The sequence below is a fragment of the Typopeltis vanoorti genome, chromosome 16, assembly GCF_054136105.1.
Source record: "Typopeltis vanoorti isolate ZY-2024b chromosome 16, IOZ_Tvanoo_1.0, whole genome shotgun sequence".
Lineage (NCBI taxonomy): Eukaryota > Metazoa > Arthropoda > Arachnida > Uropygi > Thelyphonidae > Typopeltis > Typopeltis vanoorti.
The window spans coordinates 74203390-74219982 of NC_143564.1; the positions used below are offsets into that span (position 1 = coordinate 74203390).

A 16593-nucleotide genomic window follows, 5' to 3' on the forward strand; every position below is an offset into this window, starting at 1 on the left:
TTCCCAAGTCATGGTTTTTAAACATATTTACATAGGTCTGCGTGGTTAGCCTAGTGGCTCTGCTGCACTTCACAACCATATGCCTGGGGAAGGAGTGTCCCAGGTTCGATTCCCATCAGAGACATGAGGAGCTGAAGGAACTTCCTCAGCCATAGCCAAATTAGCTGGTCTTGGGTGTGGACAGTAGGGTTTTTTCCCCAGTTTATCTTGGGGTCTTTCATCCTACAAAGCAGGCAAACTAGCCTTGAGAACTCAACACTACGGACATAGGATACACCAGGGCATAGGACTTCACCATCTTATCCTGTGAATGGTTTGAGGTCCGATGATTAATAAACCCTTGACACCATAGGGTAAAAGGAAAACGACAATGAGATATTGAAAGTTTATTTTTCGCTTGGTTAGACCATAATAAATTTAGTTTAATCCTTTATCCAAGTGTGAGCAAACAAAGTTTGTGCCTGAAAATACCTTCAGGACTGAATATGGTGTTGTACTACCGTACTGGGGTAAGGTAGTACAACACCGGGCAACTCGTAGCAAAGGTGGACGAAGCTAACAACACTCCTATCCCAGCATAATGCAAAACACATGTTGTTAGCTTGGTCCACCTTTGCTACGAGTTGCCCGGTGTTGTACTACCTTACCCCGGTAAGGTAGTACAACACCATATTCAGTCCTGAAGATATTTTCAGGCACAAACTTTGTTTGCTCACACTTGGATAAAGGATTAAACTAAATTTATTATAGACAATGATATATATATATATATATATTTATACATATACAATTTTATTATCAGGTCATCCCAAAAGTAATGCCGTTTTTAGCATTAAGTTTAGAAAGGATATAATAGATAAATGACTTGCTAATTTAATCAAGTATATATTCTCCATTTGAATCAATAATGCTCTTCCAGTGTTGGGAAAGCTTCATAATGCCATTTCTATACAATTCAGGAAGTTTGGAGGCAAAGAAGTCGCATAGACTCAATTTCATTGCCTCTGCCTCTAATGTATCGTATTGTATTTCATTAATGAAATGTTGCAAACTTTGAAATAAAGTGGTAATCTGAAGGTGCAAGATCAGGAGAATACAGAGGATGTGGAAGCTTTTCCCAGCTGAGTTCCTCAATCTTGGTACAGGCAATTCTTACATTATGAGGGCATGCTTTATGATGGTGAAAAACAACACTCTTTCGATTGGCTAGAGAACACCTCTTATCTTTCACTTTTCATTCAGTTGATTGAGTTGTTCACAGTATACTTCATCTGTGAGTGTTTGATTTTGTAGCAAGAGTTCAAAGTGTACAATACCAGCCATATCCTGTGAAATGTTTAAAACCTTCTGAGAATAAGGGTCTTGCTTTGGCTGAGATTTAGCCTGTTTCCCTGAATAATACCACTGGCTTTTGTACTAACATTCTTGTAAAGTATCCATTTTCATCACCGGTGACTACATGCCTCAAAAACGGGGATTGAACCTATCGAGAATGAAGAGCAGCACATATATTGATTCACTTTCTTCAATTGTTGTTTGTCTGCTTGTGAAGAACCCATTTGCCAAACTTAAACACTATTCCAAGTTCTTGTAAATGTAGATGGATGGTCGATGACGATGAATTATGATCTTTTGCTAAATCCTCAACATTGGCATTTCTTGCAACAATAGCGGCTTCCAGCATGTCATTATCAAGAGAGAGAGAGAGAGGAGCTCCCAGAGTAAGGGGGAGTCTTTCAAGCTAAAGTCCCCTTGTCAAAAAGGCAACAGTGCAGCTAACACTATAAAAAAAAATGCAAGCTGCATTGTTGCCTTTTTTGAACTCAAAAAGCATGATGTACCTAATGTGCTTTTCAGTGACCTCCATAGTAATACAGGGTTATTTAAACAATAACTTAAGTATGATGTTCTTGCAAGGTGGAATTCCTTAGAATGAGGCTGCCTCAGCTTAGTGGTACTTATAAAACTTTAAAAGTCATGTTTAGACAAGTTGAGACATGTTTGAACAAGTACAGTATAAAAAACGACATTACTTTTGGAATGACCTGATATATATATATATATATATATATATATATATATATACTATTTATTCTGTACTGGATGTAATTTTGAGTTTTTATTTTGGTAATTCTTAAAAAATAGGTTTTTGACACGAACCTATCGTCTTCTCTGTCTGAAATCAACCACTCCAGAAGAACTCTTTGCAAGAAAGGTATATATTTAAATAGTTGTAATAACATGCTTTGCTGTAATTAAATTTTTACCCAGACACAAGAACCAATTTTTTTAATGTTTTATTAATTTTGATTCTTATTTAATGTTTTTGATAATTATTAAAACAGTAAATAATAATCAAATACTTTTTCCTTATCTAATGGTAAACTTAACTGATGTCCTTTTACACTCCCTCCTGTAGAAGGGGAGGGAGAGTGTGTGTGTGTGTGTGTAAGGGGAGCATCAAAGTAAGTTAACTGGGAGAAGACCATCCTATAGTCTGTAAGGGATGCATTGAACTGATTTAAGGCCTTCTGAGCTGTTATCCAATCCTCATCTTCCTGTGGAGCACTCCTCAAACTGACTTAAATATAAAAGGTTGGATATATAGAATACGTTGGAGAACAACATAAATGATGAATGAATGATATAATCACGTAATCACAAGAAAGATATTTATTTAACCAAATATTTCGGTCTGGAAATAGCAGACCATCGTCGGTGGTATTACAAGAACAGTTTAAAAAATACAAGCTAGAATACTAACAATAGATCGTTGAAATTAGAACATGCCGCGTGATGTTATATCACTAAGTATGAAACGAAATATTTTGAAGTAGAAACATGATTGAATTTGCTATTAAAAAAAAAAAAAAAAAAAAAAAAAAAAAAAAAAAAAAAAAAATTAATGGGTAATCTTGATTAGGCTTTCCCAGATTTTTGATATAGATATGCAGTCATTACGATTCAGGTTGGGATGATGGAGCAAGGCCTCCACGCTTTCCTTGAACAAACGTTCGAACCTATAACGGGATCTATGTAAGAGGCGCGTTTTGGACCAAAGGATGCTGTGGTCAGTTTCAATCCCGTGTTGAGCCAAACCAGACTTTTCAGGTTTATTGTGAAGAATGGATGATTGATGTTCTTGGATTCTTTTTTCAAGAGAAAAAAGAATCACAACACGGGATTGAAACTGACCACAGCATCCTTTGGTCCAAAACGCGCCTCTTACATAGATCCCGTTATAGGTTCGAACGTTTGTTCAAGGAAAGCGTGGAGGCCTTGCTCCATCATCCCAACCTGAATCGTAATGACTGCATATCTATATCAAAAATCTGGGAAAGCCTAATCAAGATTACCCATTAATTTTTTTTTTTTTTTTTTTTTTTTTTTTTTTAATAGCAAATTCAATCATGTTTCTACTTCAAAATATTTCGTTTCATACTTAGTGATATAACATCACGCGGCATGTTCTAATTTCAACGATCTATTGTTAGTATTCTAGCTTGTATATTTTTTAAACTGTTCTTGTAATACCACCGACGATGGTCTGCTATTTCCAGACCGAAATATTTGGTTAAATAAATATCTTTCTTGTGATTACGTGATTATATCATTCAGTCTTATGTCGCAAGTATCCTTAAAACAACAACATAAATGATGCAATTGACAGATTAACATAAATGGTGAAGTTGATTTACAGAATTGGTTTTGATTTCAATATCTATATATTTTATATATTATATCCTATATACTATTTAGGATAAATAAAATAAAATTTTATTTATCCTTATGATAAATAGAAAATGGATTCTACAAATTAAAGATACCAAGAAATTATATACTTGGTTTAATACTTATTGCAAGCGTAAGCAAACAAGTTGGTGCCTGAACTATTTTCAGGACTGGGGCACATCACTTACCATAGTATCCCATAATGCAAAGCACATATCCTTACGTGTATGTAATTTGCTATACATTATAGAAAGGGTCACTGCCCAGACTAGTTTTGACCTTTATTGAGGTGAAAAAGTAAAGAGTTATTCATCCTAGGCCTAGAGTAGTTAGGATAGGGGTGCAAAAAAGTATTAGAGAAAAAAAAGACAGATAGATAGCATGAGAGAGAGAGAGAGAGAGAGAGAGAGAGAGAGAGAAAAGGCCTCAGCTCTTTTATATCATCATATAGCCAAAGGTTATCAGTTTTTCTTTTTCACCAATCTCATGTAGATGAACAACCAAAAAACCAATTGAAACTAAAGCTCAAAGATGACTGATAAACAGGTGGTTAGCCCCATTTGGGTTAACCTCCTTGAGTTGGCCTTTTCTGCCTGGGATTGCTCTCCAGTCATCCCTGCAATTGACTATAAGACTACATTAAATTAAGAGGATGGGACTATTTAAAAAACTTCTCATAGCAAGAATAGTCAGAATTTTATCTTCCCCTGGTGAATATTGTATAATGTGGGTAATCTACACCATTTAATGATAAATTTGATATCTCCTAGAATGCTTCTTTCTAAATACAAAAAATGTCTGATTGAACAATAAAATTTCCACGATACAATATTATAAAGCATTTGGATGTCATATTGCTGGTTTCAAATCCATGTTTTTTTCTAACTTTCCATAAATGGTATTTTAATTCATTAATTAGAGCCTCCATAACTCAGTCAGTGTAGACGAAGCCCTTTGGTCGGAAAGACCTGGGTTCGATTCCCGTCAGTGTCTTGAGGAACCTTTATCTGGTCTCTTTCAATGAAAGGTGAATTAGCTGGTCTCATACAGAGGTAGGAGGTTTTTTTCACCTGGAAACTTGGGTTTTTTGTCCCCCAGAACAGGCAAACTGGCCCCGTGAACACACACGGATTACAGTCATAAATATGTCCCAGCCATTTGCCGGTCCTGAGCCTGATAAAATTGGGGGGTTGGGGAAAGCAATGGTGAACTACCCTGTAAAAATCTCACCAGGAGTACCTTGCAGACAATTCCTACAGTTGGGGGGGGGGGAGACCCGACTGAAAAGGAAAATCAGAGAATTCATTAATTATAAAAATCAAAATTCTCTTCCCATTGCTGATAGGTGGTAGGTATTGTTAAAAAATAACCTGTTCTTTTGGAAATAGTGGCACAACACATTTCATAATCTGTTCCAAATACGCAGAGCAAGAGGGCAACTGTAGAATGCATGTTCTACTCTTTCCAGTTGGTAACATGTCACACATTGGATCTCCGAGTACCTCCATTTGATGGCATTGACTGGAAGGCGACCATGTGTAATTCTCCAAACAAGATCCTTCCTGTTAGGATACCCTTGGAAATTCAATTTATGAAACAAAATATTGTTGTCAGTACCCAACTGTGGAACTTTGCAGCAAAAGAGATTAAAGATTTCTTTATACAAAATTTTATTTTTTATAATGGAAAGAATATCAATTCCAGAGTGTTTTAGCAGTCTTAGAGTTAAGCACAGAGTGTTGTAGTATTCAGGAGCAATCTCAGCTTTTGGAGCTTTATAATCATTAACTCCAAACAGGGGAAGATAAAAACCCAAGTAGTACCAGAGAAGGTCTGCACATGTGTGATTAGTTTACAATATTTTATGAATTTTTGAAGCTGTATTTCTTAAATAGCAGAATTCTAAAACTGAAAGCCCAAATCATCCATTCTTCGTTGATCGTTGAAGAAATTCCTTTTTAACTTCTTGTTATCAGCTAGACCAAAAAAATTGCACAGGTTTACTATATAATTGCTTTTCTTCAGCTTCTTGATGTCTGTAATATTTAATATGTACAACTGAGCAGGAAAGATTATGGTTTTGAGTACTATGGCTTTAGAAGAAAAGGAGAGTTCTATTTTCCAGTCTTCTAACATTTCCAAATTCTTGTATATAAGTCCTGGGACTGGTAATACTGGGTAGGTGGAGAAGGGAATTCTCAGTATAATGAGGGGGTTCTCTCTTTGTGGTTAGTCCAAAAGGAATGCCTCCAAGATCCCCCTTTCCATAAACTTTTAATTTTGTCTTCTCTGCATTAATAATTAATCTGCTGCTTTTGCTGAATTTTTCCAACAAAATAGCAAAAAATATATATATGGAATCATTATCTTTCAATGTTCCAATTATGTCATCGGCATATGCTAATGTCTTATTTTCCTTTTTAGTTGAAGGAACTGTTATTCCTCGCACAACTGTGTATTGTTGACTTATAAGAAAGCTTTGAGAACCAATGCAAAGAGCAGTGGACTGAGAGGGCAACCTTGCTTGACTCCTTTTTGAATTTTTACTGGGTCTGATAGGAACCCATTAACTAGAAGGCAGGTTGTTGAATTGGCATAGGCTCCTTTGATTACAGAAAGCAATTTTTTACCTACACCAATTTTCTGGAGGATGTGGAATAGAAAGGAATGCCGGACATTATCGAATGCTTGAGTAAGGTCTACTGACAGCACTGCTATCAACTGCTTTTTCGTGTTAACGGATTAGATCACTTAGCAGAAATAGATTAAATTCTACTGCTCGACCTGGTACTCCATAAACCTGTATGCTTTTATTTATTTCGTTCCCACTTTGAGCCTGTTATTGATAATGCAGAAAAATATCTTGTAGTCAGTATTAGATAGAGAAATCGGTCTCCAGCTGCTGATTAAGGTGTGGTCAATGTTTGGTTTAGGAATGAGGACACTATTGCTTGCTACAAATTCATTTGGTATGTGTCCTGATGAGAAAGGAATTAAATAGTGTAACTAGAATGGGAAGAATAAAATCTCAGCCCTCACGATTAAGTTCTATCCCTAGACCATCAGGCCCTGGGGATTTTCTTGTCTGGCATTCTTTATAGGCTGTGGTAACTTCAGATGCTGTAATGGGACTGTCACGCCCATCTTGGATATGAACAGGAAAGCCATTAATGTTCCAAGAGTTATAATTTCCAACAGTACTATTGTCTTCAAACAGATTTTTGTAGTGTTTTTGAAAGGAGTCAAGAATGTCTTTAGTGGTGGACATGTCTTCTCCATCAACACAGATTTGAGTGATAGTTCTTTCTTTGCGAAATTTTGTAAATTGTCTATTGAAGAATGCAGCTGAAGTGCTGTTGTATTCTTATCTTAAAATTTCTTTCTTCTACTTGTTTCTGTCTTTCCAGTTTTATCTCTGTGTTAATGTTTCTAATGATGTTGCTACATTCTATACTGTTGCGTTGGTTTGTTACAAACCAGCTTCTCTCTTTATACAGGTCTTTCAACATTTTCCTTCTGAGGAAAGCCTGTTCCTTTTCCCATTCCACCATATTCTGCTTTACTGCTTGTTTGAATTTTAACCACTTATCCCAATTCCAGGTAACATTATTCCAATTCAAACAGATGGTCTGGAATTTAGTTGAAAAGATCAACAGAAAATTTGGTGGATGTCTCCATGGTCGAGAAGAGATCTCTACTTTTTCCATGCAGTGGAACTTAGCATAACTGGATTATGATCTGATATGTTGATGTCAAGATGTTTTATCTGAATTATCCCATTTATAAGGGAAGAAGAGATATAAATTCGATCAATACGAGTACCAATACCTTGATTCATATATGTATGCCTGGAGATTAGGATTGCGAATCTCCATACATCTACTAGTTGAGCATTGTCAGGACGTGTTTTTAACTATGCATATCCCACTTTTCCACTCCTGGGGTGTCCTCCTATTTTGTCTAATGTGGGGTTTTCAGTGCCATTCCAGTCTCCAACTGCTATGATGTAGTGGGCACCATATAAATATGGCTCCAATTCCTGGAAGAATTTTTGTCTAACTGTTCATTGGATGGAGCATAAACATTTATAAAACTTTATTACACATCCATAGTATTTCCAGTCAGTTGTCAAGATTCTCCTTTCTGCATCCCTTTGGATATTACAGAATGACCCAAGGAGGGGGGGGGGGGCAAGAATAAGAACTCCTACTCCAGCCCTGTTAAATCTCTTCCAAAGCTCCAATAAGAAAGAATAAGAAAGAAGTGGATTAAACTGTTAAACTCTTTATATCTGCAGAAGTATGTTTCTTGGAGAAACAAAAACCTGATATTATGGTATAGCTTAAGTTTCCATTTTCTTGTTTAATTTGCCTATAGAATCCTCATATATTTAATGATGCAATGCAGAAAGGAGATGCTATGATTATTGAAGTGTCACTGGTAAGTCTTTAACTTCTAAATTTTGGATGAACCCGATGAGGTCTTCAATATGTGAAGAAGCAACTGTTTTCCAGTTTTTTATAGTTGCTTTCCATTACTATAATTTCATGGCTATCGTTTTTGATTTGGAAGCTAGTTATTTTCTTTTCACGTAGATGATAGCTGTACTGAGAAAACTTTGAATCAGTAACTTTGTTACTGATTCAAAGTTTTTTTAAAATTTTCTTTAATTGTATCTCTTGCTTTCTCTTTATTAGCATGAGTTGGTTCTTCATAATCCATAAACTCTTCTGAGACTGAAGAGTTTTCATTTGATGAACCACAGCCTTCTCCATCTTTACATTTTTTATTACTACTTCTTCTTTTAGTTGTAGTTCTTTTTTAAAATTTTTTTTATTTATCTTCTATTTTTTTTATGAATCTGTCTTTCGTTTTTGATGATCTTGTCTGCATATTAAGTTCTTTCAGTTGTCATACTTGCTTTTCTGTTTCTTCTCCAGTTTCTCCTTGTAGAACAGTTGAATGTGTTTGCATTTCATTGTGTACCTGTTCAGATGTTATTTTAGGTTCATTATTGGTAATTTCGACTGATGTTCCATCAGTATTTGACTGGAAAAGTTGCTCCTGCAGATCTGGAATTTTGGGGCTAATTTCTAACTGATTTGGTTGTGTGCACTTTTTGTGATTTTACCAAGTGTAGTTTGCTTAAAAGTGCCGTCTTTACTAGACTGAATTGGAAGATCCAGGAGCTCTATATTATGCCTCTCTGATATATATGGTGTTCTAATTGGCTCTACAGGAGCTCCCACTCTTTCCATGAAAGTTCTAACAGGACAGGTGTTAACGCAGTGTTCAGAACTTTCGCATTTCTGACAGCGTTTGAGGCACTGATTAGCAATATGTCCGATCTCCATGCATTTGAAACATTTAGATTTGGGACAGTTACCACCTAAGTGATCGTATGAACTGCAATGCAGGCATTGACGTTGTACTCTGATGATGTTGATAGTTTACCATAACTTAGGTGGTATCGATGTTGACAAAATTTGGTACGGGCGTCTTCATATCCATTATGAAGGTGACATCACCAGAAAACTAATTTGGATCTTCACTTGACAAACCCTTTCTTATATTACTAATCTTATCCCATTTCAAAAATGTCTGTATAAGAATTTCATTACTATTCTTTGTATATTCCATTGGAAATCTTTCGATTTTTACTGTTTTTACCTGGCTCCCAACCATTACAGGAATAACTGTGCTGCCTTCGAAAGTAATACCCTATAATAGTTTGTCCCTTGTTTCCACATCTATAACTACATTTAACTATTTCCCTCCACCATAAGGGGTGAAAGAATAAATCTTGTTTACACCGACTATCTCTTTTAAAACCTTATTACCCATATCGTTTCTTCACATTAGGCCCCCTTGGAGGAATTGATACCATTATCTCAAGTGGGAAAAAGGCTATAACCTCTTCATTTAATGGAAGAAAAAAAAAACTTTCATTTGTAAGACTGAGAATAAAATAATCCTGTGATACAGAAATAATTCTACACCACCAGCAAATGTTTGTTTGAGCTACTATAAATGGTGGCCATGATACCTCTAAAAGTAATTCCGTAATGTAGATACTAACTGCACTACCAGTAATCCTAATATTTATTAAAAGAAATCAGTGCTAGTGGGGACGAAACCACCACTAGCATCAGTAAAATAAATTAAAGTGAAAAACAAATGAATGAAAACCAAAGTACTTATCTTGCCGAAACCCGAGATCTCTTCAGTGGGAGCCAGACCCAGACGTGATACTGTTATATCTATTATCTAGTCCTTTTATACGTCTTATTATTTTTTATTACTTTACTTATTCTTTATTCTTATCTCCTTCATACTTAAACCTTCTTAAATCAAATTCCTACCGGCCATTGTAAAATTCTAAAATCTTTCCTGTGTAATATCTTTCTCTACAATGTTTTAAATTCCCTTTTAGTCCATTTATAATTTCTTCATCTATATTTTCCTTTGTTATAACCTTTATCTCACTTAATTCAAAATAATCTCCAGGCTGAATTTCTAACAAGAGTGAAGCTATTGGTTTGTGGGACAAAGGAATTACTAATGGCAGATACCTATTCCTTTGTCTCAGCACTGGTTCTAATTCCTTATTCAGATTCAGAGAAAATATATTTTTTATCTGCGCCACCCCGAATCCTAGATTAACAAAGCTTGTATGACCAAGGAACCAGAACACAGTTAGCATTCAATCTTATTAAACTATATCTGTGCCACCCCGAATCCTAGATTAACAAAGCTTGTATGACCAAGGAACCAGAACACAGTTAGCATTCAATCTTATTAAACTATAATTCTCTTTTCTGCAGTCGTAGCCTATCTATTATCTAGCCTCCCGCTATGGTTCATAAATTTTATGAGCGTGCAATAGAACAAAATTCTGGCCAGGCAGCATTTACTCTCAAAACAAAACATTTAATTCAGAAGACATATTATACACTTTATAGTACTAAACTGAATAAACATTCTAAAATAGATAATGAATGAGCAAGTTTACAATTTCTCAATCTCTCTCTCATGGAATGCATTCAAAGAATCTCACTCATGACATCTAATTATACACTAGATATATCACTCTCAACCTTCAATTCTATGTACATTATATAACAGACTTATTCAGTTTTGTTCCACATGCTCTCAACAAAATTATCTCACACAGAACACTCATTATATCTCTATCATTTAGGAATTACGTTCTAGACACCACAGGCTGTTTCACTATATCCTATACAGAATTCTCAATTTTACTCAATAAATTAATGAAACAATTTCTAGAGTCTTTCCTAGTATTCACAAATATTCTTCTTAAACAATTTCACTTGTAAGAGACCATAAACTGTACATTACCAATTGCTGGGTTGCTACTTAGCCTCATCACTAATTTCGTCTGGATATTCACCTTTGATTTCAAGTTCACTCTGCATATTCTAAGGTATTCTTCACGGATTCTCTCTGCATTTTACATCAGGATATCTCTGCAAGCATCTGTGCTTTTCATCTGCTGGGCTGACCGCTGACTGGTAGACTTTCGAGTCATTGTCTTGAAACCACGTCGAGGCTCCACACACATCAGCAAGACCGCCAGGCTCATGAGATCCAGAATCTATGATACCATCTGAGAGCATGGGAACCAGAGAACAGGAGCAAGGCCCGATTTTCGGTGCTGCATGCCCTTTTAAACTGCACACCTACTGTTCATTCTATGTCATCAGTTTCTCCTTCCAATATCTTTAGCGTCATCTCACATCACTAAGTACACAGCGCCCCACACGGAATCCTCACGCAATCTACGGAGCATGGGGGGGGGGGGGGGCAGCGTGCTTACAAAAGATATACCTGTACTCCGTTGCACGTGTTATAGACTTCGGCCATTTTTGCATAATATGATTCTCTCTCTTTTCTAGCAATTGTTACGTACTTACAAAACAGTAAGGTTTAAGCAACTTAATAATTCATAAAACTTCACAATATAAGACAAAAATTAAAATTGAAGGATTTAGTAACATTTTAGTAACATTTGGTTAATTTACAAGTGCTCAGTAAGTCTGATATATCAATATTTATTTCCAAAGTGTAAGGCCCATGTTAAGTCTGTATGAAACGTAAATTACTTTAATTCAAGTTTCATTCAGAACTTAACAATACCAAGGTTGAAGTAATGCATAAGTTATATTTTTATATACGAGTTGCCAAAAAGTCTCTCACCTTATTATTAAATTACTCTTGAATCTCTGTTAAATTAGAGAACGTTGTTGGAAATTTTTCCACTTGGTTATACTACAAATTAAAGATACCATGAAATTATATGCGTGGTTTAATCCTTTATCCAAGTGTAAGCAAAGAAGTTTACACCTGTCTGTAGGTAGTGACCATTCCCATAATGCATAGCATTATACGGAGGCTCTTCAATAAGTTATAAGACTATATTTATACAGAAAACAGATTACCTTTAATCATCATCATTTACATGGTCTTTTATGAAGTAATTACCGTGAGACACGATGCATTTGTTCCAACGTTGCGTCCACTTCTTAAACACACGTGGAAGTCCATTTTTTGAGAGTTCTTTCAAAACCGCCTCCGCAGCTTTTACACATGCTTTGTTGCTTTCGAAATGGCAGCCTCTTAGTGGTTTCTTGAACTGAGGAAACAGCCAGAAATTGCACGGTGCGAGATCAGGACTGTATGGAGGGTGTGGTAGGATATCTATGTTGTTCTTCTGCAAAACGTCCACTACACAACCAGCAATATGTGGCCTTGCATTATCGTGGTGCAATAAGAAGCCATTCTTCAGCAATGGACGCTTCCTTTTGACGTGCTGTACCATTGTTTGTAAAACAAAACATCTGCATAGTATGAGCCGTTTACAGTATTCCCAGGTTCTACACCGTGTTGGTAAACAATGCCTTCGTAGTCAAAAAAAACATTGTGGTCATAACTTTACCAGCCAATTTTACAGTTTTTGCTTTCTTGGGGGTAGGCAAAGACATCTAATGTTTGGATGCTTCCATTCACTGCTTTGTTGTTTCATTGTGGGGTCATAGTGATACAACCAAGCTTCATCTGCTGTAATGATGCATTTTAAGAAGTTGTCGCCTTCTTGTTCCAGTCTTTCTTTCCATTCTGTGCACACATCCACTTGATGCTGCATTTGCTCCGGGGTCAAGAGTTTGGAAATCCATCGGGCGGAAACACGTTTTAGCCCCAAATGTTCAGCCATGATTGAGTGAACACTTCCCACAGAAATATTCAGGAAGCATGCAGCTGGTGTACTGTATGCGATCCTCCTTGATGATAATCGCCGTTGTGTTGATCATTGTCTCTGTGATGGACGTTGAAGGTCTTTCCTCACGTTCAAGACCATCCACATTTTGCCTTCCTTCCTTAAAAGTTTTATGCCAGCGAAAAACACTTGCCCTCTACATTGCTTCATCGTGGAAAGCTTCGCATGTCATGTTAAAAGTGTCCGATGCCGATTTTTGCAAACGCACACAAAATTTAATCGCATAATGATGTTCCAAGGATGCATCCATTTCGATGACTTGTCGCAGCTCGTAGACGTGCCGAAACAAGCTTGCGTTTAGTCACGTGACACTCTGGCACATCAGCCCATATACACCATCTATTAACCTCTTTTGTTAATACAGACAGCAACATTTCTTTATTGTGGAACATTTTTTTATTCCACAGAAATTAATATTGTGATGAGTGGTTTCACGACAGTAAAATTAGTCTTATTACTTATTGAACAGCCCTCGTACATACCTGTAGGGATATGTCCTTTGCATTATGGGATACTAGGGCATGTGATGTGAAGTCTTAGCTTCGTTATACTAGTTGCCCCAGTCCTGAAAATAGTTCAGTCGGAAACTTGTTTGCTTACACTTGGATAAAGGATTAAACCAAGTATATAATTTCTTGGTATCTTTAATTTGGAAATCTGGTATTATTAATAATAAATCTCCATATAGATTTATTATTGGAGTCAAATGGAGTCAATGGAGTCAAATGACTCATCACTGGAGGCAAACACTGTTACACACAAAGCCCATCAAACTATGCTTTAAACTCATTCAACGTATCAACATTTACCACAGTGGCAGGCATTGCATTCCACTCTCCATGCAAAGATCCTGCTCTTTGTGTCCCTGCTCACATCTTCCTTATACAACTTCTAGGTATGACTTCTTGTTCTACTCCCTTTCACCTTTTTTGAAAAATTTCTTTCACATTAACCCGGTAACAATCCTTTACCAATTCAAATGTCTCAATTATATCTCTTCTCTTTCTTCTATTCACAAGGCTTTGCAAACTACATTCCCTCAATCTGTCCTCATATCCCACATTCCGAACACCAGTTACAACCTTAGTCAGTCTTCTCTGTACCCTTTACAATATATCCTTATTGCCAAGGATATAATGTAAAGGAGACCAATTATGTGCACAAGAATCCATATGAATCCTGATCAAGGCCTTGTATAATGGAACCAGAACTTTATTTCTACAAGTTAAAGTACTGTGCATCATTGTGATAATCTGATGTGATGACTTCACAGCTCATGCAATATGACCTCTGAACTTCAGATTCTTGTCCATCATGCCACCACCACTCCAAAGTTTCTTATCTCCTCAACTTCCTCCAAAGTTTCCCTGCCAAAAATATACTTTGTATCTCATTGTTGCCTACCAAATTTTTGAACCTTACACTTGGCAACATTGAATTGACAGTTCCATACCATTGCCCACTCATACAATCTATTCAAGTCCTCAAGGCCACAACACCTGCTTGATTCCTCATTACTCTTCCCAGTTTTGCATCATCTGCAAACAGCTGTATGCAATCAATGAAACCCATCCTGATATCCCCGATATCATTAATGTGCAAATTAAATAACAGTGGTCCCAAAACAGATCCATGTTTTGACTTTCCTTTTTCTGTGCTGCTTCCAAAGTGCCTTCTTCTTTCAGATTTCATGCATGATCCCTTCATTTATCCATTTTACACCTACATTATTCAACCACTTGACCTTCAGAAAATGTTCACATATTGATGCTGTTATATATTTCTTTGTCAGTTTCCAAGCAGCATTTATTTTCTTAATGCTCAACTCCTCATTCCATGCTCTAACTCCAAGCTTTCTCCTAAGCTTGTCATAATCACCAGTCTTGTACTTCCATATTTATCCTTTCCTCACAGAAGTCTGCATATGGTTAGTTCCAACCCAGTCAGTGAGAGTGCACAATTCCCTCCAGTCAGTGTGCACTCTCACTGACTGGAGGGAATTGCAAAACCTCACTCACAATCACATCCTCTGAAGAAACGATCATATCTAAAACTCTTGATAATTGCATGCTCTCCTTTACATATTGCCTGAGATGTCTCTCATTTTCCTTATTCTCAAATGCTCTTCATCTGCCATAATTAAAATCACCCATAATAATCAACTGTTCTTTAACCTAAGTTGCTTATATGTTTCTTCATCACTACCCTCCATATTCCCTGGCCTATAGCAACATTCAACTAAATATCTCTTCCTGTTAACTTCACACCACACTGCCTCAAAACTGTTGTCACTATTTCCCTCTTTCATGTCTACCTTATGTGGATGTAATTGCTGCTCTCATTAGCAGCACTACCCCTTCCTTCTTGTCCTTCTATCTTCACAAAAAAACACTGTACCATTCCATTTCTATTCCTGTTAGGATATCATCTTTCAGCCATGTACTTATCTTTCCAGACCTCTTATTCTAATACTTATTCCAACTTATTCCACTTATTATTGCACTTATTACAACAATTCTGTGGTGAATAAATTTGAATAACTCAAGGAATTCATTTTTCTTATTCCGAAATGCTATCTCTTCATTCCAATCTATACTTCCATAATTATATTATTATTATTATTATGTGACACCTCCAGGGAGTCCAAAGACTCATCGAGGGAGAGTGTGCCAACAGCATCAGACGATTGTTCCCCGTCCAACTACTAACCATGCTCGAACTTGCTTAAGCCATTAGTAGCAGAGGCTCTACCAATCGACCAACCTTTGCTGGCATTATGGCAGTATAGATAGAAAATAATACTGAATATTAGTTGGAAAGCTTACAAAGGATTTCTGTTTAATTCCTTATATATTCTGTATTTAATATGTGACAATAACTAATTAATAAACCCTGCAGTATAGAATTAACTATAGTTAATGGGGCTGATTTTGGACGTTTACTAATGAGTTTTACTAAAAGCTCATTGTAGTGGAACACACACTGAAAAATATTCATAGTTAATGTATTATTTATAAGGAATCTTTCCTAGGGAACAAAATGCTTTGGTGCCAGAATTCATGATAGGGAACACCTGTTTTCTCTCCTTGTAAGGTAGATAGAAATCAAAAAGCAGAATGCCACAGCATACATTGACAAATATATTAGATTATTGAGTTAGGATTACTTCTCTGTTCTAATACAAGTTCTATGAAAACTAGTTTACTTGGTCATAAAATGCATATGGGATGGATAGGGATGGATATATTAAAAAATGAGATATGATAATATAGCTAACAAATGTATCATTACTTTGTCTATTTTTATAAAAGTTTCTTTATTATTTAACTTTGTTACAGATAGATAATGAAGAATATGGAGAAGCTTTAGCACTAGCCAAATCATTTGGCCTTGACTGTGATCTAGTGTACCAACGTCAGTGGAGAAAAACCCCTGTATCTGTAGCTTCAATACAAGATTATTTGGTATTATAATAAACTTCATTTTTTCAAGACAGTTTTTCTTTAATGATTGTAATTATTTTCAGGATTTTATCATTTATTTTCAGGCATTTAATTGTTATA

At 36.1% G+C, this 16593-nt stretch overlaps 1 protein-coding gene across 1 annotated transcript in view; it reads left to right on the forward strand.

Moving 5' to 3' along the window:
• The window catches only part of LOC150098133 (NBAS subunit of NRZ tethering complex-like), a 1063858-nt gene that overhangs the window by 238561 nt on the left and 808704 nt on the right, over positions 1 to 16593 (forward strand). The window contains exons 15-16 of the mRNA XM_090406267.1: positions 2146 to 2215; positions 16369 to 16494. Coding sequence (XP_090262393.1) covers positions 2146 to 2215; positions 16369 to 16494 — 196 coding nt within the window. The remainder of the gene's footprint in view (positions 1 to 2145; positions 2216 to 16368; positions 16495 to 16593) is intronic.